At 32.2% G+C, this 26,212-nt stretch overlaps 3 protein-coding genes across 6 annotated transcripts in view; 1 reads left to right on the plus strand and 2 right to left on the minus strand.

Moving 5' to 3' along the window:
• Positions 1-4,808: 4,808 nt before the first annotated feature.
• On the minus strand, positions 4,809-12,906 carry LOC105329651 (exosome complex component RRP42). Its single transcript, XM_011430977.4, has 9 exons — positions 12,747-12,906; positions 12,415-12,516; positions 10,867-10,961; positions 10,557-10,722; positions 10,361-10,431; positions 10,086-10,206; positions 7,172-7,230; positions 6,451-6,547; positions 4,809-5,167 (listed from the first exon to the last, which is right to left on the minus strand). The coding sequence occupies exons 1-9, from the start codon at positions 12,801-12,803 to the stop codon at positions 5,063-5,065; spliced, it is 873 nt and encodes a 290-aa protein (XP_011429279.1). The 5' UTR covers positions 12,804-12,906; the 3' UTR covers positions 4,809-5,062.
• Positions 12,907-13,065: 159 nt separating this feature from the next.
• Positions 13,066-24,008, plus strand: LOC105329652 (palmitoyltransferase ZDHHC3). 3 transcript variants are annotated; one of them, XM_011430978.4, is made up of 8 exons: positions 13,066-13,220; positions 16,134-16,199; positions 19,136-19,484; positions 19,861-19,985; positions 20,656-20,752; positions 21,068-21,155; positions 21,434-21,564; positions 22,044-24,008. In XM_011430978.4, exons 1-8 carry the CDS (start codon positions 13,195-13,197, stop codon positions 22,197-22,199), a joined length of 1,038 nt encoding a protein of 345 aa, XP_011429280.3. In that variant the 5' UTR covers positions 13,066-13,194; the 3' UTR covers positions 22,200-24,008. The 3 variants fall into 3 exon arrangements, with proteins under 3 accessions (XP_011429280.3, XP_011429281.3, XP_011429282.3); XM_011430979.4 differs by having other exon boundaries at positions 21,068-21,149; XM_011430980.4 differs by lacking the exon at positions 16,134-16,199 and having other exon boundaries at positions 13,082-13,220.
• A 15-nt stretch (positions 24,009-24,023) lies between these two features.
• Positions 24,024-26,212, minus strand: part of LOC105329680 (probable G-protein coupled receptor CG31760) — a 51,264-nt gene continuing 49,075 nt past the window's right edge. For both annotated transcript variants that reach the window (XM_066079175.1, XM_011431021.4), the window contains one exon: positions 24,024-25,278. In XM_066079175.1, the coding sequence (XP_065935247.1) occupies positions 25,069-25,278 (210 nt within the window). In that variant the 3' untranslated portion in view covers positions 24,024-25,068. The remainder of the gene's footprint in view (positions 25,279-26,212) is intronic.

The following is a 26,212-nucleotide window of genomic DNA, read 5'->3' on the forward strand; positions in this document are numbered from 1 at the left end:
AATGTAACTGTTTATCGTTTTAAACTTGAAGAGAGGCTGGAACAAAACTCGGTAACTTTGTATGATGTTATGCATATAATCAAAGTACTGAACTACTGACGGGAGTTGATTTTATCGATTATTATTCATTTTAAAATCAACGACATGTTACTTTGCTTGGCAACTAGTTTATAATCTGTCTTTGAATTATGCACATTTTGAGGAGTTGATTTTAATCAACTCTCCTATGCAGTTACTCAGGCAAACCGAAAGTGAAACCGCTGACAACATTTAGTTCTAATCAATAAATTCGATGTAATGAGTTCTTAAGCATTGTTTTTCAAGGAAACACATTTATAGATACCTTATAAATAGTCACATTATAAATGGTACGAACAATTTAGATATTTTTTGAAGTCGTACATTTTATGTATTCCTACGCCAGAGTTCAATATTGTCTCGTTCAACCAGACGCTCGGCTGTCTCCGTAAATCTCCGACAAGCATAGGGTCTCTCTTTCTTGTCGGAGATGAGAGTCTGGTTGAACGCCAGAGTAGAGTTCAATTTTGCTTGGATCCATACAATTTCTCATAACTATTTCATGTAGTTTGATGGAATAATTCTTTGAATATTACATGATTGATGGAATAAATATTTGAATATTACATGATTGATATTGGATTTTCACGAAATTCCTGTAGGATTCATATTATAAGAATGTGCGTAATTCAAATACTTATAGGAATTTACTTGCCATGCAAAATAACATATCGTTGATTTTAAAATAAATTACAATCGATAAAATCAACTCCCGTCAGTACTTCGATCAGTACTTTGATTACAATATGAATTCTCGGACTTTTCCGACAAGAATTGTGAGAAAAAACCCGTATGAATCGTGTTGTGTAATGATTAAAGATATATTCAAAAAATTGTATGGATGAAAGCAATAATGAACTGTAGTCTCGTTCAACCAGATGCTCGGCTGTCTCCGTTAATCTACAAGCAAGAGAATGTGTACACCAGGTCACGTGATAGCGTGATGACGCGACCTCTGAATATAGAATGACTCTCTGCTTGTCGGAGATTTACGGAGACAGCCGATGGTTGAACGAGACTTTATTGAACACTGGCGTATGAATACAAACGCCTGCAAAAAATATCTAAATTGTTCGTACTATTTAACATCTGACTATTTTCAAGGTATTCATATATAGGTTTCTTAAAAACCAATGCTTCAAGATACATTACATCGAATTTATCGATAATTTTCAAGAACTATATCTTGTCAGCGGTGATGATTTGTGCTTAGGTCCAAACACTGTTTCACTTTCGGTTTGCCAGAGTAACTGCATAGGAGATTTGATTAAAATCAACTCCCAAAAACATAAACAAAAAAAAATCTGTGAATCTGTATTTATGAAATCATTAATTTTACATATAATATATATCCCGTGAAATCGGCAAGCTGATAATAGAATTTATTTACTTAAAAACAAAAAGAGTTTGAATATTTGCACATATTCATTTTCTTATTTACAATAGCCATAAAGATTGGCTACAACACTGTTTTTATATCAGTTTCAATGTATTTTAGATCATTTCGCTTGATAAACACGTAACATGATCTTTTGGATTTTCTTGGCCAGGGAACGGGGCCTGACCATGTTAGACAACACGTACTTTCATGTTAATTTTTTAACATTCATATCAAAATGTTACCTTTTCAAAAACAACTGTTTGACGTCATGATCAGACTGCAAACGTCAGACAGAAATTACGATTTGAAAGTCATTCTCTGTAAACATCAAAGTTTAATACGGATTATTACCAGAGATAGCATATCACTCTTTAAATACGTTTAGATCTATATCATGTCTGACCAACTAATCATACTTTCGTGATATTTTAGAAATAAATCATTTCAGTTTGCCCACACTTAATTACTTATTTGAGCCATAAAACCCCCCATTAATTTTAGTTTTAGCTTGTCGTTTAAAGAGTGCATACCAAAAGAAGAGGCACAGGGGCCACATCGCTCACCCGAGCAGCAATAGCCAAAAGAAGCTTTAGAACTTTTAAGTATCAAACACAAAACATTTTGACAACTTATACTCTGTCCCAAGTTTCTGCCTCCATCACGTTTTTGCTAAATATCTCTATAATTATAAATATTTTTGTGCCCAAACTACGTTTATCAAATAGAACGGAAAAAGTCCAGATTTTCTCTCTTGAAAATTCTCCTCTACTTCTTAGGGTTTCAATACACAGCCTAAAATAGAAAGGTTACGTGGACTTTGCATTGCAAACAAATGAAAATGCCCGGATAATAACATTGAAAAATTGTGCGATGTGTTCCGAGTATTTTCGAAAGGATGAAAGATGTAAACATTTCCAATTATAAAATCTCCGTCAGAATTTCTTATCGTTCACGTTAATCTCTCCGGGTTAAAATACGAGTTCATGAAATGTCAATGAAGAAATCTTGGATTTTTTTCCTTACATCGATTTCAATTCTACGTCATTGACAGGTATGTGTATATTTTTTAAACTCGTCAAAAAGGGACGGAAATGTCAGGTTGTAAATTTTAAATTTACCGGGTGGCCGCTGCGCAGTAAATTAAAAATATACATGACAAAAACAGTACCCTGGGACAGACAAAAGCAGAGTATACTAGTATATCTTGACATTTAATGTGGTATGGGACACTTCCATGTTGTGACGTATTGTTTATCGAAATAAACAACAAAACCAAGTGTAATTATAGTGTATACGTATACGTAGTTTCTTTCCCGTAATTGTCACCTAGCGGCGTAGCACAGTGGATTAGAGGCTTTACTACGAATCTGTAAGTCATGAGTTCGAATCTCGCCGGGGGTTTTATAATTTTACAATTTTAAATCTCCAAATATTTTTAAAAGCTATGTTTGGATTAATATTGTACATGTATATTAAGTTTGAAAATTCTAAACCGATAAAAGTATATAATGATATTGTATTTTAATCTACATTAATATCGACATATGTCCCATTATGATACCACCTTAAACACTTTAGAATTTTTCTAAAGATAGGTTGTCTGATCCTCAGCCTCAAAGTGTCATTTTTTCATCCTAAAAGTGTTATTTATCCTTCAAACTTTATAAATGAAATAAAATGAAAAGAAATTTTTTGATGGTATCCATTCATTTTTGCGAAGTTTTTGAAAATTTGGCCACGATGAATATGATAGAATAACAGATAAAGTTGAGATCAAATTTGATTAAAAAAAAGGTTACCGGTAGAACGGTGACTCGAACACTTTAACCTCTAGGTACAGACCCAGAAAAGTTGCACGGTTCGCTTTGTGGACGGTACGGTTCGTTTTGTGAACGGTACGGTTCGTTTTGTGAACGGAACGGTTCGCTTCTTGCACGGTATGCTTTGTGAACGGTTCGCGCGCTTTTAATTACTAATGAGGTAGGCGTGGCCTGAACGCTTTGATTTTTCAGGATATAATTTTGTTTAGTTTTTGCCCGATCTACTTCAGCAAGGTAATATGATATATTACAAATGTATGTCAATCTAATTAAAATCGAAAATTCCATCCGTTCTCCCGTTTTTTGATACGTTGCGTGAAACATGTACTCATTGAAAACCGGGAAGCGGAAGGTAGTTTTAATTTTCAATTTGATTAGTCTGTAACAAAAAAATTAAAATATATTAAATAATGTAAAATTTTTACACCCTCCTCCTAATTGTGGCCCCACCCTACCCCTGGGAATGCTTCTACTAAAGTTACAGCTTTTCTACTCAAAGGGTTTTGAGAAGATTTTCTGTATAAATTCCTAATATGTAGCCCCCCACCCCCCAATTGTGACCAAACAACAGAGAAACAAATTATTCTGGAAATACGTTAATTCCGATGTTTTGTAGTCGCCTACTGTTTTGCGTACCATTTGGCACGTATACATTACTTTGCTATATGCTTTACTACACAAAGTGTAAAGAAGAATCATTGAGAGGAAGCTTGTGTAGCACGGCCTCAGTTGGTGAGAGAATGAGACATACACTGATGTCAGTTCAGATGAAAACTATTCTACATTTATCCCAAACAAGAAAACTTAAAATCAATGCTTGACAACTCAACTTGTTCGAAAACATTGTTTTAGTTAGCACACAACACGCTACATTACACGTCACGTGATAGAATTTTGTATTCACAGTCACCTGAAGTGAGAAATAAATCACGTTGTGAGCTATAATAATCAACATTTACCAACCCTTGTGATTTACAACAGAAAAAGCGAAATTAAGAAGAAGCAGTTTTTTCTCATTTAAACCATGAACGCATGTTTGTCTACCTCCCTTTGACTTAGATGATGCAAATAAACAACTATTGTTAAACGGAGAACAATAGACAAACATGCGCTGACTACGTATGAAGTCGGTAAAAAAAACTGGGCGTCCTCATTATCGTATGGAGATTCAAGAAATCTTGATGACCCACGCCTATGAAAAACAAATTCGTACTTGGTAACAACATACTTTTATGTGACACAATTACCTAAAGTCAGTTGCAGTTTAGATATTGGCCATTTCTGCAATTGAAAGAAAAATTCTTCTTTTAAAACTTTATTTTCTCGCAAATATCGAATGCCCGAAAGTGCAGTCATCCTTTCGCTTTTTTTTTTTCCTCTGTGGGACTTAAGTCAATTCACTATATCCGTAAATTCATTATAACCAATTTTGTTATGATGATCAAAGTTTGCAGGGATTTGATAACAATTTTGCCGTAGACTCAAGAAAACTTTGCTATATCCAAGTTCAAGATAAACAAGTTGTACTGTACGATTTATAACCATTTATTACAATTTCATTCAAACAATTCTCAGTTACTACAACCATTATATTAAGAGTCAAAATCTCACTTCTCTGGTTAATTTTTTTACTTTTCTCATTTGGACCCAAACTTGCATCATTTTCTTCATTTATGTCCATTCATGATATCTCTCCCACACATACGTGTTTTAGACTTGGTAATGAGGCATTCTTCTCAATGGTACCACTGGCAGCTCAATCAAGTTTCTAACACTTTTACAATTATTTCAAAAACCCGACAGGCTTTTTCTTTGATCCTTGGCGTTCTTCTTCTAATAGTGAGTCCATCAAACTTTTATTAAGAAGTTCGCCAACTCTTTTTCCAGTCTGAAAGTGAAAAGGAGAACTAAAATTAACAAAGTCAGACTCTTGGGTCTTATTTCCCTTTTATATATCTCTTTAAGGTGGCTCACAATGGTAAATTCCACAAATATTACTTGATCATGATAGCGAGCATGATGCATAAGAAGATTTGGATTAAAATTGTAATTTTCAAATATTTAATTCAGCAAATATGAACCAAACCCCCAGGTAGTTTCGAACTCGTGATCTGCGGTTTACGAGCCAGATACTTTGACCACTGCAGATGCATTAATATCCATTCTGCAGATGCAGTTTATCCATTCAATAAGAGGAACATTTTGGCAACTGTCCATCTGTTATTTTCATTATTTCAATCACTGGATTTTTCCTTTGGAAATCCTGATTAATAATATTACTACTTGGTTAAACTATTAAAGTATATACAAGATATTGACAATTGGAGTAATTTATTCATAACTTTAAGGAAGATAAAAACAATACTGCTCACTTGAAAACAAGCAAGCTATGTTATATGTATAATTTCATTGAAAATGAATGACATGTATTTCTTAATATCTTAAAATCTCAAACACCACGAGTCTGAATTTATTTCTTTTATTTAAAAACATGTAGCCTTTTTGATGTATGAGATAATTTCTAAACACCTTTCTTATTTATTTTTGTCTGAGTTGGATTTATTTCTTATTTTAAACTTGTAGCCATTCTGTTCTATGAGATAATTTCAAAGCATTTTTTCTTATTTATTCCAGTTTGAGCCTCCAGGACACATGATTTGGACATATAAAATGTATAAATTTTATGTTGATATTTTTATGAGCAAATAACAGGATGTTTACTAGTATCTGCAAGATTTCATTACTATAATATAATTATATACATGAAAAGTGCTGATATGAATTAAAAAATTAATTTGTTTGGTGTTACTTTCAGCCATCTTCCTCAGTTTCAGATCTGCTTCTCTCCTCAATATCCTTGACATATTTAGCTAAAAAAAAGTTAGGGCTGCATGATCTAACATCATCCACCTACTGATTTGTGCTGCTTGTAAAGCAATTTATCAGAAAATATAATATAAAATACCAGTATGTATAATATAAAACAATATAAAACAATAATGATATTAAGGCCTTCATCAAATAAAAATTGTTTATTTTCCAACTCAATTTCTTTTTAGTTAAATCTCTGTCATGGGTTTGTGAGGAGAGAAGGGAATCAGAAATCCTTGACTTGGGAAGATTGATGTTTTCAGATGACACGTTCAGACGTGTCATTGGCTACAAAATAACCTGCATCATGTCCTCCAGGCTAGCGGGGTCCAGGCTGCCACTCCCCTCCTTCCTCACTCCTGTCACCGTTCTCCTCTCAGTCACACCCATTGTCAGCCTGAGTATGAATCAAAGGCAAAATAAGAGCAAATTCACATAATTCACGCTCCCACAATGCTTGACTATGCTAAACATTAACAATGGAAATGTATGCATTAGGTATGACAAATGACTTAATAAGAGGGGCATTATTCCAAAAAAATTTATCGTATCCTGTAAATATACACATCTAAACAATAAACATGATGAAAACTTTGCTTCTTAGCATATGGAACGTTACATAAACAACATTTAAATGAAATTGAATGTAGGCTAACAAGGCTTTGTATCAAAGAAGAGGGTTTTTATAAAGCGACTGGATTTCAAATGTACATGTATATACACTGTATGTACAATATTGATTTATGTTACAATTAAACTATTCAAAATGTTCAGCAATTTGATTTTCCTACACATACATATGACTACATTCAACCTCTAGATATTCCAAACACTTAATAAATAAAGCTTTCATCACCAGTTGATAACATAATTATACACAAGAGAGTGCATTTCATTTGAGGCTTCACACCTTTATCAGTTAAGCTGGATCCTTCACCTGAACTTACAATTAAAACCTTGGCCTTTAAGCTCACTCATATGTGACAGGATGTATCAAAAATTGAGTATTAATCAAACATACCTTGCTAAACAACAAGCCTCTTCCTTCAAACTAGCATCCACAACATGAGAGTGACCAATCTGTCCAAATTGGGGGAAAATGACAAACGTAGGTTATCAAAAATTAAAAATTCACTGAGACAAGGCAGTACTGAATATAATGTAACATAACATATAACATCATATCAAGATATGATATTGCCTCATGTAATATGATACAATATTGTATCGTGTTATACATTATTCCATTTGCAAAGAAAAACAATTTCATAAAATATAATACAATATACAGTAAAACTCATTTAGAACGAACACGGATATAGCTAATTCTCGGATATAGCTAAGTCTTTTTGAGTCCCCGGTAAAATTCTTAACAAATCTTTGCAAATTTTTACGGTTATAACGAATTCGGATATAACAAATTTACGGATATAGGGAACTGATTTTGAGTCCCGTAGAGGTGAATTATAACAAAATTTAACACTTTTATAATGAATGTTTTTTCAGTTTAAAAAAGTTTGCACTACCCTTTAACATAATAGTTTGAATGAATTTATTTTCATATAATTTTTTCGACTTACAATCCAATTATTAACGGTATCAAAGTGATGTATTCTTATTCTAAGCCTCGATTATTGTCTGGTCTAAGAATACATGTATATAGTGAATTTGCTATAGTTAATATTACGAATTCCTTATACGGATATAACGAATTACGGATATAACGAAGTAAATCCATAGGTCCCTAGGACTTCGCTAAAACTGAGTTTTACTGTAGTATCATATAATACAATACCATATCACATAATACATTACAATACTGTAACGTATGATATAATATTGCATAATATAGTATGATAACGTTTTATAAATTATGATATTGTATCATATGATATTGTTCTGTATGATATTGTATCATATATGATACATAATATGATATTGTATCATATAATACAATATAATTCAATACAATGTATCATATCATATGATACAACATTCTGTTATACAATATCATGTGCTACAATAATATATTATATAATACAATATCATATCATAATATACAAAAAATGATATAGTATCATATTGTATCAAATAAATTTTTACAATATAATATATGACATAAAATTGTAACATACATGTATAATACAAATGTGTACCATTTCATACAATACTACATCATAAGAATCATGTAATATCTTGCAACAAACACATCTATCATGCAAGTTTGAATGAGGTAGGAGGTTTTTTTTTTAGCATCCTTGATAATGAAGATCAGGCTCTGTACCCGAAGCTACCTATGTGATTCTTTTTTATAATTAAACGAACCATGCAAGTTTGAAATACATGTAGTACTATCATCTATTAAACATGTGACCTGTTCCAAAAAACTTAACCTCCTCCAGCATCTAAAACCTATGTCTCTGATTCAGCATCTAAGCCTGCCTGGGGAGTGCATCACAATCCCAAGATGCATCATTTATTCAAATTTGATAAGATTGAACCAAAAATAACAAAGATTTTTCTATCAAAGAGCACCTAACTGCTCTAAAAACTTGAACCAGGTAAAAAACCTTAACCTCATCCAGCATCTGAAACCTTTGGCTCAGATTCAGCATTCAAAACTGTCAAGTGCACAAGTATCATAAGATGCACCATCCATGCAAGAATGGAGAAGTTAGGACCAGCAACAACTAAGATATCATCATCAGAGGGCACCTGCTCCAAAAACTTTAACCAGCTCTAAAAACCTTAACCTCCTTCAGCATCCAAAACTTATGGCTCTGATTCAGCATTCATGCCTGTCAGGTGCATCAGTATCATAAGATGCATCTTCCACGCAAGTTTGGTGAAGATAGGACTATCAATAACTTAGATAGAATAGACTTAGTAACTTTAACCAGGTCTAGACGCTGACGCCAACGCCAACGCCAGGGGTATAGCTTAAGCACATAACAGTGAGCAAAAAATCAAGTGTCATTCATGATTCCCAAATGTACAATTTCATTACAATATCATAGAATAAAGGCTTAGGCTATTTTTCATAAAAATAGTGAATGTTAGATGTATTTCAACTTTGGATATAATTTATACATTTCATCCTTCTCTATCCAATTTCAGCCTTTTTAAAAAATTGTTTTTTAGTTTTGAGTTCAAAAGTTAGGAGTAATGATTTTGTTCATGAATAGCAAACATTAAATATTAAAACATATACCCCAGATACATGTACATCTGTGTATTAGTCACTATTAAGCAATGAACTGCAGAAAAATACTACACCTCCCCCCCCCCCCCCCCCCCAAAAAAAAAAGAAAAAAAAAAGAAAAAGTAGTTAACGCTCCAACCAACTGCACTATGTTGTTTGGTAACAATTTGGGGGGGGGGGGGGGGGGGAAGAATTATAAAATAAAACTTGATTTTATTATTTATTTCGATCTGAAATATGTCACAACATGGATGTGTCCCATACCACCTTAATCATGCTGAAAATAACAAATGGCAATGAATGCATAAAATAAAAGGGACATAACTCCCAGAGAGAAAAAAAATGGAATGGGAATTTCCTGCAAATATGCACTTTACAGCAATTTCACAGGAGTCATATACTGATCAACAAACAATTTTAGTTCATGGACATGGGCATTATTAAATTGACTGATCAAAATCATTACCGGTATATCGGATGGACATACTCCATTGAAGTACTCAAAATTAGGGTTAGTCACATGTTTGTGGAATTACTAGCATGAGTCAAATTTATGAGTATTTCCACAATGATCAGAACAAGTTTCATAATACAAATCACCAAGTAAAATAGTTTTAAATACGAACGTGTAACTTTATGCAAAATTTACCCCCACATGCATGCTTAAGACACAAACATAAAATTCCCCCCAATAATTATTTTTATCAGTGCAATAATCAGAGATTATCAATACCTTGCACACTGTGACAATACAAGGTGCTGACTGGACCTCAACTCTCTGTACATCATAAGGATCGTCAGAAATCTCCAGTTCCACAAGACCCTCGTCCCTGCTGACAGTCACCTTTGGAATTCTTTAAAAAAAAAAAAAAAGCATTCAGATGTATAAAGCATTATTTCATGAACATCATGAATAATGCAAAGAGCAATAAGTCATGAATAATGCAAAGAGCAATAAGTCAAACTTCAATTCATACAATGAAAAATATATTAAATAAGTAAAAATACTTTGTGTTATAAAGTGCTGCCTTTACTGCTATAGAGGCCACATCAAACAAGTTTCCTCCACACTCTAGTAGCTGAAAAACAAGAACAGAATTTACTTTATGCTTAAAAGTCAACATAAAGATTAATGCACATTAATACATGACACGATTGACGGATAACATTAGAGATATATATGACTGTTTCTGATCAAACTTACAAGAACATCAACATAGAGGATCCAGCACTGTTCCTCAGGAATGATGCATAGGGCTTCCAAATCAAAGCAACTTGGACAGTCATATGTTCTGGTTAAAATGTTTCCTATCTCTGCTGCTAATTCTTCTCCCCCTCTCCCCTCAAACACAGGGGTGGCATTAGCTGAACTGAATAAAAACGAAAAATAAAGAAAAACTTTCATTCAAAAGTTTTTGTAGTTGTTGACTTTATATTAAAAATGAATCAAAAACTTTGTTGCATAGACAGTTCAACCAAGGTAGGGCTTTACTATATGCCTTTTCTAAACTTACCAATCAACAAAAAACTCTAGTCTGCCTTTGTTAGGCTTGTCTGGGGAAGGTGTTCCAAGTTCAGCTTTTACACCAGCAAGAATGTCTGTATTTGCCTTGAAATTATGTGAAATTACATATATATTTCATTACATTACAAAGTCAAATGTTGAGAACAATTCCAATGATAACATACCAAAATCTGAAAATTCTTTAATTGTTTACCAAATTATGAGATTGGTATGTACAGTAATAAGATCACATAATATAACACTAAAAATTTACATAACACCTCTTTCTGAAGACTTTGGTGATTAAGATTTAGAAAATTGGTACTCGTTTAATTCTGATCCAGAGTATGATGGCAAATGATTGTGTTGATGTCAACTTTGTATGCAAAGAGCTGGCATGAACTGACAGAAAAATTTACTGATCAGTTTGAAGAGAACAGTAATTGAATAATTCATCACACCAACATGCCTTGTCTTGTTTTATTTGATATTTTCTATAATTATGTATAATATGATATGAAAATCATGGCATTGCATTCTTTATATTGCATCCTATACTGGCCCTGTCGCTGTATATACTAGTAGTCCTCAAGCCGATCCTCAGGCTTACATACAGCGATCTTGGGCTAATGTAGTGCTGAAACGAATACCATAAATCAGTATTCGAATATTTGTGAGTGCTATTCGATTCGTATTCGAATATTCGTAGACGTCATAGACAATGTATTAAGCATATATGATAGTTAGTATTACTAAGTGGGTGTATGTGTAGACTGCTTAAACATGTCAGTTCGAAGTTGACACTTAATGCATGAGTATCCATTGAATTGGGTGCGCATTTAATTTTTAAGCAAATAATAATATACTGCTTTTTTAAAAATTTCCATCAACTACAATCAAAAGATTTATAACTTCTTTAATAATATACTGCAGTCCTGACTCCTGGATGAGACCAATACGTAACTTCGTAAGTCGGTCCAAATATTTCCGCCATGTTTGATATAGTATTAAACAGAAAACTGATAACGCTCATAACTCCGGAAATGTTCTGTTTATTTAAAAAAACAAAAAACAAATGATATCGAGGTATCTTTTTAAAAAAAACTCTCGATGTACCTTTCGATATTAACTCTCCGTAGCTCACACTCGTTCAAACAGTTAAGCAATTTTTTTCTTCAGCATCTGACATGAATTGAAATCGTTCGATGTAAACCCTGCTTTTACTTTCAAGACAAATACGCATGGCGGAAGAGTCTATTACTGGGTTAAGTAATAGACTCTACCAAGCATGGCAGTCATAGATGGCTTTATATTTACTTTCGTTCCGAGTAAAATGAAATAACAGGATGTTGCATAGTTTACAGTGCTTGATATGGGTGTTTAACATGTGATCGAATATTCGAATGCTAAATATACATTCGAATATTAGAAATTTACTATTCATTCGCGAATATTCGAACATTCGTTTCAGCACTAGGCTAATGTAAGGTGCATTATAATATACAGTTAGATAATCTAAACAACGTATCAAACTCCTTTATCCTTTGAATTTCCCTACCAGTCTCACACGTGCTGATCCTGTTGTGTTGGACAAAAGTCCAGTTTCAAGTTCTATATGTCTATAATCTTCACATCCCCTTCCATCTTCTCGACAGTTGTCCTAAAATGTATGTAAATGTTTGATATAACATTACTTCATTAATCTTTTTGACATAATTCACTAAATAACACATATGAAAATGTTTTCCATATGTATGTCTGTTACTTATTGACATACATGTATGTAACACACTAAAGTAGCCTCTGAATCTGATAGGGTTTGAACACAGGTTCAATTGACTTAAAAGATATTGGCGAAGTGTGGTTTTAAAAAAGTAAAATAAACATCACCTGTACACCGTGTTTTATAAAAATTTTCTCTGCATCGCTCAAATCAACTTCTGCCATGTCAACTGAAAAATAATATTTCAAAGACTCGTGGTTCCATTGCAATACACAAACCGGAAGTGTGTAAACGTCATTGTTTTTGTGTAAAAGCAATCGGTCTAAAATGACAAAAAATAATCCTTTCACATATTTCTTTTAATTGAAATATTCATAATTTTGATACTTTTTGTTTGAAATAGGATATTTTACTTACATTATATAAGATTTATCGATGAATTCAATAAAATTAAAAATATTAAGAGAAAATTATTCTGAATATATATATATCTTGTCCGTAATTATCCGAATGATACAGTTTAAAATTGTAATTGGAAATGGCGATGGTTGATGTTGGGTCTATCTGTTGCTAAACACATCTGAAGTCGCCGGTCTTGTCATATACAGTGTGATTATGGATGAAGAAGAGCACTTGAACAAGTAATTATCAGTTAAATGAGCATGATGTATTTCGTGCGGAAAGCAATAGCCGCAAAATCACATTTAAATGATTTTGACAATCACACTGAGATGAGACTTCCACTGTTCAAAAAACTTCAAGAAACTGGTGATATAACCTTTTAATTTGGTAAAGGGTATTTCTATCTTAAGCTGTCTCATCAAAGATAGCAGCCGTGGGTATTTGAATTCCTTATTATTTTCTTGGTTAAGTTAAACACTGTTAAATTTAAACGGAAGGTAAAGAACTGTCAGTGACAGGTGTGAACTTGAGCTGTTTATCTTGATAATGACTAAGATTTTTAGGCTGGCCATATGGTTTCGTAAATCCTAATCTGAAATAAAAAGTTGTATTAAAGCCGAACACGACACAAAAGTAGGCTTAATTAAGCCATAATTTATTATCTATCCTGGCATGCCGGTCCTACTAAACAGAGAACTCTAAAGAACTCTAGAGAACTCTGGGATTTTTTCATTTAAAAGGGCTAATAAATGCTTTATTATGCATGTATCTGTTCAGTAACGTACATGTTATACTACATACATAAACTCATTAAAGTTGATTTTAAACTAATTAAAGACAAATTCCCGAAGGAAATCTAGTCGGCGTGATCGTCAAACTCCGATCCCGATCTAATGTCATTTAGACATTGTTTCTATATACAGGTTACCTCAAGCCATTGGTATAATAATGCACGTAAAAACACAAAATAATATATATTAAGCTATCACATTTCAATGATCATATTCTGTTGTTATAAATAAAACAACTTACGTACGTTATTATCATTGTAAAGAAAAAATGTATCTTGCTTTTTACCGTTAACGAATGACTCTTAAATTTCATTTGACAATCACACTGAGATGAGACTTCCACTGTTCAAAAAACTTCAAGAAACTGGTGATATAACCTTTTAATTTGGTAAAGGGTATTTCTATCTTAAGCTGTCTCATCAAAGATAGCAACCGTGGGTATTTGAATTCTTTATTATTTTCTTGATTAAGTTTAACACTGTTAAATTTAAACGGAAGGTAAAGAACTGTCAGTGACAGGTGTGAACTTGAGCTGTTTATCTTGATAATGACTAAGATTTTTAGGCTGGCCATATGGTTTCGTAAATCCTAATCTGAAATAAAAAGTTGTATTAAAGCCGAACACGACACAAAAGTAGGCTTAATTAAGCCATAATTTATTATCTATCCTGGCATGCCGGTCCTACTAAACAGAGAACTCTAAAGAACTCTAGAGAACTCTGGGATTTTTTCATTTAAAAGGGCTAATAAATGCTTTATTATGCATGTATCTGTTCAGTAACGTACATGTTATACTACATACATAAACTCATTAAAGTTGATTTTAAACTAATTAAAGACAAATTCCCGAAGGAAATCTAGTCGGCGTGATCGTCAAACTCCGATCCCGATCTAATGTCATTTAGACATTGTTTCTATATACAGGTTACCTCAAGCCATTGGTATAATAATGCACGTAAAAACACAAAATAATATATATTAAGCTATCACATTTCAATGATCATATTCTGTTGTTATAAATAAAACAACTTACGTACGTTATTATCATTGTAAAGAAAAAATGTATCTTGCTTTTTACCGTTAACGAATGACTCTTAAATTTCATTTGATCATTAAAAATGTATTCCTAAAGCATATTGTAAATAATTAAAACAGAAATATAGAATTTGACCACAATCGTGAACATGCCCCTTTAATTTCTTCTGTAAGGAAAAGGCAATTTATGCACTATTTTTAAAGCCTTTATATCACTTAATTCATATTAATAATTTCTAGTGTCATAGTGGATCTCGGATATTCTTTCGATTGTTCATTTATAAATGCATATTCATGGAGAAGAGTTGTTTTATTACACTCAGTCGTAAAAGTATCAAGATTTGAAGTTGACGACAAGCAAAAAGTCAGTATCATAATTAAAATCAAATCACAAACGGAAAATAAAGACACTAACGCTACAAATTATAAAATATAATTAACCTTAAATAAAATTCATGTTAAGAATTGTATTAAATGTTGAAAGAATTTAAAAAAGAGTAATTTTAATGGACTTGTAAACTGCTCGGGATCGAGATCCTTTGAATAATTTAGTCTCCCCCAACTTGATGTTTTGTGTGAAATAATTAATATTTACTTAAATCCAAATATTTTAAATATATATTTCGACTAAAATACAACTTTTTTTATCATATAAAATGCAAAAATAGGTTCTTAATACTTTAAATATGAAAAAATCTCCAGAGTTCTCTAGAGTTCTCTAAAGTTCTCTAGAGTTCTCTGTTTAGTAGTACCCCTGGCATGCCAACAGATCTCACCTATATAGTACCATTTCTCGCCAGTGCATTGTTTAATAATAATATTTTTTGTGTTTAATTTTCTGTGTTGATAAATAACATAACAATGCATTGGCGAGAAATGGTACTCGGCGAGGGCTGGGTGCATGCTAGATAGAATGTTCTATCATTAAAATGACAGATGTCTTACGGACCCGGTTTAATGATAGATTTTCTGTGTGTTTGAAATGCAAAATTATTGCATCAGACTGATTGATCTAGAAAATTCATTGAAGTTAGAGGCTTATATAGTGGTTAAAGAAGAAGGATGAGGATCTTCTTCTTCCTCTATGCAGTTTACTCATTTTTGGAGTGTTTTAGTACTCTGCATGGTGAATGGGATATAAAAACACACAGAAACATAGAGAAACATTTCGAATGATGATCTAGCTATGATAGTTGTGTTCAGCTAAATGAATATCATATGATATGTCTCTCTATTTTTTCCTTCATTCAAAGTTTTGCATTTTGAAAATTTATCTGCATTTATAAAACTAATTACAGTGTTAATTTATTTTACTTGTTATAACAGACGCCATAGAAATGGAGGGGCTCAAAATAGTACAGCAGATAATCAAATGAAGGATTCCCATGACAGGCGAGTTTCTGATTTGATTTTTTGCTTGTGCTACATGTAGATCTCCAGTGTTTATATGTTGCTATAAAATCTTATTAAACATATTTTTTTTTTATCTTTAAGAACAACAAAGTAATTGAAATCTCTCATATGTGATTAAATATGGTCTAAATATAAAAAAGATATGTTGTAACTTTAAATCTAAATTGTTCTAGTTCATGAAATTTGATTTAAGCTTAATAAATTATAAGATTTTTCACTGCATAGCAGCATATCTGATTGTAGCCACAGGAATATTTCATTACTGGTATATAATTTGAATAAGTATACTATGTATAGTAACTTTTTATTGCTTAATGTAAACATTAACTGTTCATTGCAGGTTGCACTACAGTATTAAATTTTACTATATATTCTTACCAAAATTGCACAACTTTATATACAGGTTAAAAATTCAAAACGAACTTCTGGAAAAAATCCTCTTGACATCTTTCTAAACAACGCTTCATTTACAATTTTCTAGCAAAATACACAAGTGCATCCAGCAAGGCGTAAGACTTTGTTTACCTCGAAGTTACACGTGTGCTTGAAAATCAAGCCCGGGCCTTTTCACCCCCCCCCCCCCCCCCCCCCCCCCCCCCCGGAAACAACACGCAACGCATCAAACATTCAAATGACCTCGCATTATTGCAAAACTGGGATAGTTAGACCTCTTACACATTGTTTTTCATCTCATAAAAAAAATCAGCTCCTGTCTCGAGCGGAAACGCCCCAAATTCAAAGGAAAATTCGGGAATTATTTCGCCTCAGCCATGTTTTGACGTGAACCTTCAGTGAAATACTCTAGTGACACCTGCAATAAAACTCATTTTTTGTTATCACAAAATCAACATTAATAAATTGATTAATACTCATTGTGTTGTGTGACTTAAAAAAAGAAAATTATGAAGATATCTACTCATTTCAGAAAGTTATGAGCGATTTTTTAACACCAAGGTGTACACGGTGGCCACCGATTTATGAAAATATGATCAAAGTTATATTGTATGCATTTACACGGTGTTTTGATATTCAGTGATTTTTTAGTTTTAAATTGACAAGTGATGAATGAAAATGTATAAAATGACGCAAATTAATTAATATCATGTGGACCCCAGAAATTATGTCAGCAAAAAATTTGATGACCCTGCCTCTGGGGGGTGGGGTAGAGAAAACATCATTATTTCATACAATTTATGAAAATAGTAACGTAACAGGGTGTATATTATTACCGTTTCCTGTATTCTATTAATTTGGATGTCGTAATATGTGGAAATGTTCTATAACCAGAAAACAGCGATCATTTACTGTATCATTTTTTGACCCGATTTTTCCTGCAAATTTTGTAGATCATGTTTTTTTTTCTCCTTTGTCTAATATAGCATGGTCTGGTTCTAATCTAACTTACGTGAGTGATACATCTTGGCTGATTTCCGCTTTCGTATCAATATTTCTCAATTTTGGACATAAATTGTGCTTAATATTTTCTTACTGTAACACAAGGGCCTAAACAACCGATTTTATTTGAAATTCACACCCGTAGAAGATTTTGTTGTTTACGACGATGAATACTACATCGTATTTGATCTGCTGAAAATTTTCTGGACAGTTTAGACGGTCCAATCTATTATAAATGGGTCACTGTTTTGAGGCAGTAGAACATTTCAGAGGAAATCTGGGCTAATTTTGAAACAAAATAAGCGTGCTGCTGGCTACAAAACCCCATTGTTTGTCATTTTTCGTCTCAACACACTGATTTAACACCTAAAACACAGGTAAAACAATTTTTAACACAGCAAACCCGATTTCCTGCAGGTTGCACTACATTATTAAATTTTACTATATATTCTTACCAAAATTGCACAACTTTATATACAAGTTAAAAATTCAAAACGAACTTCTGGAAAAAATCCTCTTGACATCTTTCTAAACAACGCTTCATTTTTTTTATTTATTTATATTTTTCCCAAAAAATTTAAAACCTTTTATCTGATCAAATATTGTAAAATTTGAAAATTCTAAACTGGTCAAAATATTTTTATTATAATGTATTTTTATCCACATTAATATCAGCAGGTGTCCAAAACCACATTAATTTTTTTTTATGAGACATATACCCTGATTTTAGTAATTTACAGTATAACTGACAAGTGACAAACAGTAATTGGGGAACATTTTTCAGACATAAATTGTGAATCACTGTCCCCAGATATGATGAGGGGGTCAGTCCAAATATGCAAGCAAAACTAAATTGGCCGATAAACAATTCTCTGAAATGAATGTAACAGGCTGTTTCATGTTTCTCTGGGTGAAGCTATATTTGTGCAAAAGTGATTATTCATTCAAACACATTTATTCATGGTCTAATACAGTGATTATATATGTTTGTTTGTTTATAGTTTGCATGGGGTATGTAAATGTAATTGTGAAACAAATAGCAAATATGGTACTCCCAAAATAACTGAATAGATTGACCTTTAAAATGATCATAATATACATTGTTTGTTCTTTTCTTAGCAATAGGACAAGTCATGTTTCAAATCTGGTCGTTAATTTTGTTGTTGTAATTTACATAGTATATTGAAAAACAGAATGATGATACCTCATAGTCATCAATTAAGTTCTAGTTACGTCTCTGTAAGATATGATTCAATATTGATTCATATACATGAAGAATATTACCATTTCAACAACAAGTCTATTAAGGCAATTAACTTCTAACCATTAAAAATTCCGAATTGGGCGTGCATTCATGAGAGTACATGGTGTGTTAATTGTTGTATTGGATTTCTTTATTAATGAAATTTACAAGTCATTTGCAGGGAATATGATCAAATATTGTTTTTACTTTGAAATAAAATTCTGACTTTTCAGCAAAAAATATTTTGATTAATTTTTTTTTATGTTATCCATTTTAGACTTAATGAAAATGGGGAGCCCAAGGGACCTATTGTCAAGACACTGAAATCCCGACACAAGGGTCCAGTAGAGGATGGAGTGACAACCATTAACCTGGGACCTCTGTGTAGAAAGCTGGGCCTGGCCTGGTTGATGACCGACCCCAATTTGTGGTGTGTCAAGGACATTTGCGGATGGGTGTGTGCCATCTTCACTTGGCTGCTGGTCCTATACGCAGAATACGTCGTAAACTTTGTCATGCTTCTTCACAATCCTAATACAACATGGAGTATAGTAAACGGCCTCATATTCCAGTTCTTTGCTTTCATGGCAGTGGCGTCACACGTGCGGTGTATGCTGACTGACCCGGTAAGTACTAGCTTGATCCTCTAGGTCTGTCTCTGTCGCTGGGTCTTTCTCTGAATTGAAGACTGGTTAACCAATTAAACAAGTCTTAGAAGTATGTTCAATACAGTCAATGGTTAGAAATGTGTTTAAAGGTACCAAATATGTTGTGAAGTAAACTGCACAATTTTACATTGTATTTAAATGTATTAGAAAATTTTAAACCAAATACCTGTAAGCAATGTTTTATCAAATAATTCTATGACTTGGATCAACCCACGTGCAAAGTTGTACATACATGTAAATGAACCTCTGCTGTACCAAAACTAGTGTCTTAATTATATGTACTGTATCTCTCGAGAAATGAACAAACACTAAAATTGTTTTCTTTATTTAAAAGGGTGCTGTGCCAAAGGGAAATGCAACACAGGAAAATATCAAGCGGTTGAATTTAGCAGACGGACAGGTTGTATTCAAATGTCCTAAATGTGTCTCCATAAAACCGGACAGGGCTCATCACTGCAGGTAATGGTTACTGATTATGATATGTTGACTCGATCTCTAAAATTTACCAAACCCACCCTTTCTCCTCTAACACCAAATCTAATAGGAATTTAAACTTTTTTGGGACACTGCAGCTGGAGTTTATTGGAGAAAATTATTACTGTATACCAAACCGGCCCACATATCAAAGTTGATTCTAAAAAATTATTTACAAATAATGATCATATTTTAAAGTACTTTTATTTACTTAGAAGCATACTGATAAATGACAGAAATGATAAAAGCACATAATCTTATGCTTTTTAATGAAGACTGCAGAAATATCTAATATGATGAAAATTTGAAAAATGACATTATGATAATATTTCTCCTTTGCAATATTTTTTAAACTATAAATGTAATGGAAAATGTTGTTGATTTAACAGATTTTTTTTAAACATATATATATATATATATATATCTATTTAACATATCTATTTTATAGAGCATATCTCTTTTATTTAGCATATATGAAATTTTTTCAGCAAAAAGCTTTGTAAACAATTGTTTTATCTTTCTTACTTTTTAAAAACCACCAACAGTAAAAGTAAAAAATTTGCTTTTATGCAGGGCAGTAACTTAATATTTCAAGTAGATATAAATGCATAAAGACTAGTTTATATATTTTTGACATCTTGGTTATTCTTTTCAGTGTTTGTCAAAGATGCATTAAGAAAATGGACCACCACTGTCCTTGGGTTAATAACTGTGTAGGAGAAAGTAACCAAAAATTTTTTGTTTTATTTACGGTAAGTATTAAATTTGAGAAAATTGTTTTGCTGAGAACAATTTTTTGAATGCATATACAGGTACACTATTTCATTTTGTTCAAGGTGCAAGCTGAAAAATGTACACATTGATCTTATCATCCATGCATGCCAAGCAGATACATGTATTATAATTAATATGCATATTTGTGAAATGATAGTCCTCTTTTTATTTCCATCCTGATAGTAGACAATGTTGTATATTAAGTGTACCGAGCATTTAGCAGAAGTGTCTGTATTTTGAACATGTCATTAATATTTCATACTCCTAAGTTTTTTTCTGCTTTTGTTTTTCAGATGTATATATGTATTATATCATTCCATGCCCTGTACATGTCCATTCATCATTTTATAACCTGCGTGGGGAGAGAATGGAAAAGTAAGTGTACGTATAAAAGTTGAGGTTACCCCAATGTCTATTAATTACAAGTGTTTGATATTCATTTTCACACTCCAAATGGCAGTCTGTCTATTTTGACATAAAACAGTAAATTAACTCACTGTAAAGTAGAAATATAAATAAAGATATTTGCCATTAAGGATTGTTTTTAGTGATTTACAAATACATTTCTTCATACATTCTTCATGGAATTTTCTTTCAATAGTCTTTAAATCTTTACTTTGTTCTTATTACATGCTTATAATTACTGATTATTATTCCAGCATGCTCAGGGGTGTCTCCTCCAGCCACCACAGTTTTTCTCATATTTCTAATTTTTGAGGCTCTTCTTTTTGGGATTTTCACCGCCATTATGTGTGGCACTCAAGTGTCAGCAATTTGCTCAGATGAAACAGTAAGTTAGTTTCTGAATTGGCATGTTAGTCTACTTGTAGTTTCTGAATTGGCATGTTAGTCTACTTGTAATCGTTTATGAGGTGGCATGTTAGTTTTTAAAGATCATTTTAATATGATCAAACATTGTGTATTTCATTAAAGATTCATTTTGGAATAATACTTACTGTTTAAGTTGTTCACTGTTTGCAAAGATATAGATTGCTCAGATTCAAGATAAAGACTTCAAGGGGAAAAACATGCTTATATTCCATGACTCAAGTACATTGGTCAACTTATATACAATAATGTTCATCTTTCTACTCTTAGACTAGTTGGTAACTCTTTTGGGTATCATACCACAGGACTTAAATTAAATTTCTTTTAAATTAATAGCCATGTCTAATCACCAAGCAAACTTCTGAAGACTTTGTATTAAATGCACTTTTACACTGCTGTTTGTGGTGCATTAAACATCAATTTGTTGTTTTTTTTCTCTAGGGTATTGAGAGTCTCAAGAATGATGACTCTCACCAAAAGAAGGGCTACTGGCTGAGCCTGAAGGCCACCTTTGGCCACCCCTTCAGCTGGAAGTGGTTCTCACCATTCAGTACACCAAAGTTTGCATATTCCAAATCATATCTGCACTGTGTGTAACAACAGAAGACCTCCGGGAGTGGTTGATTGTGTTGACCAATACTTCATATTTTACACTAGATGATGTATTATTATTGTTTTATTTTTATATGATTTTAATACTTTGATATTGTTATAAATTATTTCTGTTGCCATAATTATTTATGCACATCTCCATAATATTTTATTAAAGTTCAGATGGATTTTCATTCAAGTATTTTAAGATCTGCTTGTATAAAGTCTTGCTTAATAATAAACTACTTTTGAAATGCACACAATACTGTGAAGGCAGAATCGGACAAAAGTGAAAACTTCCATATTTAGAATTAAAAGGACAATGTACTCATCTAATAAAATAGTATTGTTGATTTCTTATTGGACTCTCTGTGCACTCCACACTGAAAAGTTGGAAACTATGAAATATTCTACCCATTTTAATATAAGGCAAAGCTGTTTTGTTTTAAATATGCCCACCAAAATACATTTTTCCTTAGTGACAGGGGGTCCGTAGAAAAAAACAAATGTGTGTAAGCGTTACATGTGCAAAGGCAAGAATGTCAAAAACTTTTGTATTTTAACTTGATTTATTGTTTTCTATCAAGTCTGTCCTTTAATTAAAAGAAACACGATCATGTAATAGTATTGCACTAGTGTAACATTTTATGCAACATGAAAGTCATCATGATTTTTAACATGTCTTCTAAACCGAGAAGTTTCATAGATTGTGCATGTACAAGTTCTGTACATGTAAATCAAGTTTTTCAACACATCAAACTATCAGCCGACAATGCAAAATATATATGAACAACATATGACTTAACTGTGGCCATTGTACTTAAACTTGTATTTAAATTTTTTGGCACTTGTTGCACTTGGTAGTGGGGAACTTGTGCAAATGCACTCATGATTTACACTAATGGATATGTTGATTCTTAGAAGCTCATCAGATATTCTCTGACATTTTATAAATTCCAAATTGTCACATTAACATTAACGATGACAAAAAAAAGAAAAGAACTTGAGAGTAGCTATGACACACAGATAGACAGAGTCCTTCATATGGAGTGAAATATATATATATCTATGGTTTTTTGGGGGTTTTTTTTTCCTATTTAGACTGACTTGTTTTCAAACCGATTTATTGTTATCAATACTAGGATTTTAATTAACAAGATTGAGATTGATTTTAAGTTTCCTTCACTGTCTAAATCATACATTAAGTTTGTATTTTTTTTGTGAATGATTCCCGTTAACTTCAGTAATACAAAAACATTTTCTATTAAATTATATATCAGTTCGTTACTTACTGTATATTTTGATCAAAATTATTTTTATCACAAATTTTAGCATAATGAAATCAATTTATGCCCGTTGTTTAATATACCTGTCACTGTGTTTAGAGATATTTTTAAATTATTATGGCAATACAATGGAATTTTATTTTTTGTTTATTCCAAGGAAAGCGATAGACTTTTAACGTAAAGGATTTTAGGTACACGTACAAAACAGAGACATGGCCTCAATTTTTGCACGTGTTGGTATTACATCAGTTGTTGGTCAGAATCTTTGTGATAAATTAGCTCAACTTTACACACGTGTGGTGTGCCTTAGGTAATACTTTACATGGAATCCATAAATTAATTTTTATTTAAACAGAAAAAAGAAATGAAACAAAAAGAAATGGTGAAATGTTTTTTTTTTTTTTTCTTTTTAATAGAGTAACAAACCATGCTTGGGTATATAAAATGTATAGATTCAAAGATCAAAGAATTGAATCAGATTTCATTCATGTATTTACTTTGCAAAGTACTACGAAATGATGTTTGATTTTTTTTTTCTTCAAAATCTTCAAAAACACAAATTTAGGTGTTGTTTTTTTTTACATTCGGGTTTTGATGTGATTGAAAAACTAACATGTTCATGTATTAAACACTGTGAAATACAGCTGCATTGTTTTATCCTCATTCTTTACTTAATTGTGTATGTATTTTAATAATAATAATAATGTTTCAAAACAATATTGCCCACTGATCTACTAGTTTCAAGAAAATCATGCAGTTAGATACTCTCAATCATGCTTATAAAAAACGCAATTCTGGGGGAAAATGCAACTAAAGCGAAGTCCTTAAGAACCTTTACCGATAGTTTTGATTAAAGAGTGCATGTGTTAAATTAAATACAAGACTCTGAAGAATTGATGCAATTCATGTAACTTTATTACCATTTCCATTTTTTGATTTCTATACAACTCAATAATATTAATTACAAAAGCATGCATTGTTAATGGTTTTCACTTGTTCATGCTGTTGACTTCATTCAAAACAAAACACTACCACTCCATTCTTAAAATTGAAATCTACTAATTTACCCATTCATACACTTTCTTAGGAATACGAGGAAAGACCATGATATACAAAATCTCAAGGACACATTCATTCTTACCTGAATTTTTTGGTCATTATGGCAAGTCGATAACAATGTTTAATGGCAAGAAACAACATACAGCATAAAAAGTCAATTATATTGCACAACATATGTATATAAATTTAAATATTTAAAAAAAAAACTACCCCTGAACACCTGGCACCAATACTGACGTCATATAATTCTTGTTTATGGGGAGAAACTATCGAGTCAACAGTTTAAAAAGTTGAAAACATAAAAAAAGATCAATATGAACAAATACTGCAGAGTTGATGACGATTACAGCACTTAAAAGAAGTAATTAAAATAACAAATACCTCAACCGACTCGGAAGGTAAATCGCCATGTACATAAAACGATTTAATGAATTGGATATTTGGCTATATACATACATATGGAACAGCTTTGTCGTAAAGAAAAAAACGAAGTAGGAAAAAAATAAACACGTGAATAATGATTAATATGGTCATAATGGAGACGACTCTTTAAACAAGTCTAGATTAATAATGACTCTTTTGCCATTTAACAAAGGGGAGGAGGAAGGCGAATTCTTCGGAGACTCTTTCTGTGCAGCTTCTGTCATGGCCGACAACTTGTGCTGCAGATGGCGGTTTCCGATCTTCATGTTTCGCTGTTTGAGTGTTTCTAACTGGGTGTAAAGTCGTCGGAATTCCTCCTAAATAGAAACAGATCATGGATTGTGTTTTGAATAGTTGTCTAAAACAGAGGATGCATTTTTTGGGGTGAAAATTCACGAAATTTGAAGACGCACAACTCTCCTACATTAACTACAATTGTGACTGTAAAAGGCATGGTAAAGGTAGCAGAAAGTGCATTATTTGTACAAGATGCATCATCCATCAACTTTTGGTGTAAATTTGACCAGTAATTACTTAGATATGACTTTAACAGGACACCAGGTACTTTAACTTGCCTCAAAAGCTTTAAACCCTCTATCATCTATCCTTAGATGCAACATCCAAGCAATTTTAGTGAAATTATGACCAGTAATACCTGGATATGGGACCGGTGTTGTAAAACAATTTTTCTCCCATAGTAGCTGTCCTCCCGGTAAACCTGCTATATACATGTAGTACTTAGCCTTTCCCCAGGGGGGAAAACGACGATAAAGTCGTTTTTCTCCCATGCTAAGTAATAGGGTTTTTACCTCACGTTTTTTATTCAGATTTTATAAAAATATTAATCAAACCCAAAAAGGATTAAAAACAATGTTTAACACCCCCAGGTTGCATATAGCTGTATCCATCTATACAGGTTATTTTTCATTTTTCTGTTTTATTATTTTTTTTATATATACAATGGTGAAAATTGAAAATATGTATCATGAATTAAATACATAAAACTTAATTTAGGTAATCAGTTGATAAATTACTTGGTTTGACAAGGTATTCACCCATATGGATAACCATAAGTTCTGAATTTGTAAATGAAAAATATTTTGCGAGTTTTTGTAAAAATTTGCCATCCGTGTGTCCGTTTGTGCAATTTTGTCCAGGCTAAATATTTGTTTTAGAGAATCTTTGAAAAAACTGAAGGATCGCCCATGACGTAATAGTGTGTTAAAACCTTAATCAACTTTCATCGAGGCA

The sequence above is a fragment of the Magallana gigas genome, chromosome 3 (genome assembly GCF_963853765.1).
Source record: "Magallana gigas chromosome 3, xbMagGiga1.1, whole genome shotgun sequence".
NCBI classification, from domain to species: Eukaryota; Metazoa; Mollusca; class Bivalvia; order Ostreida; family Ostreidae; genus Magallana; species Magallana gigas.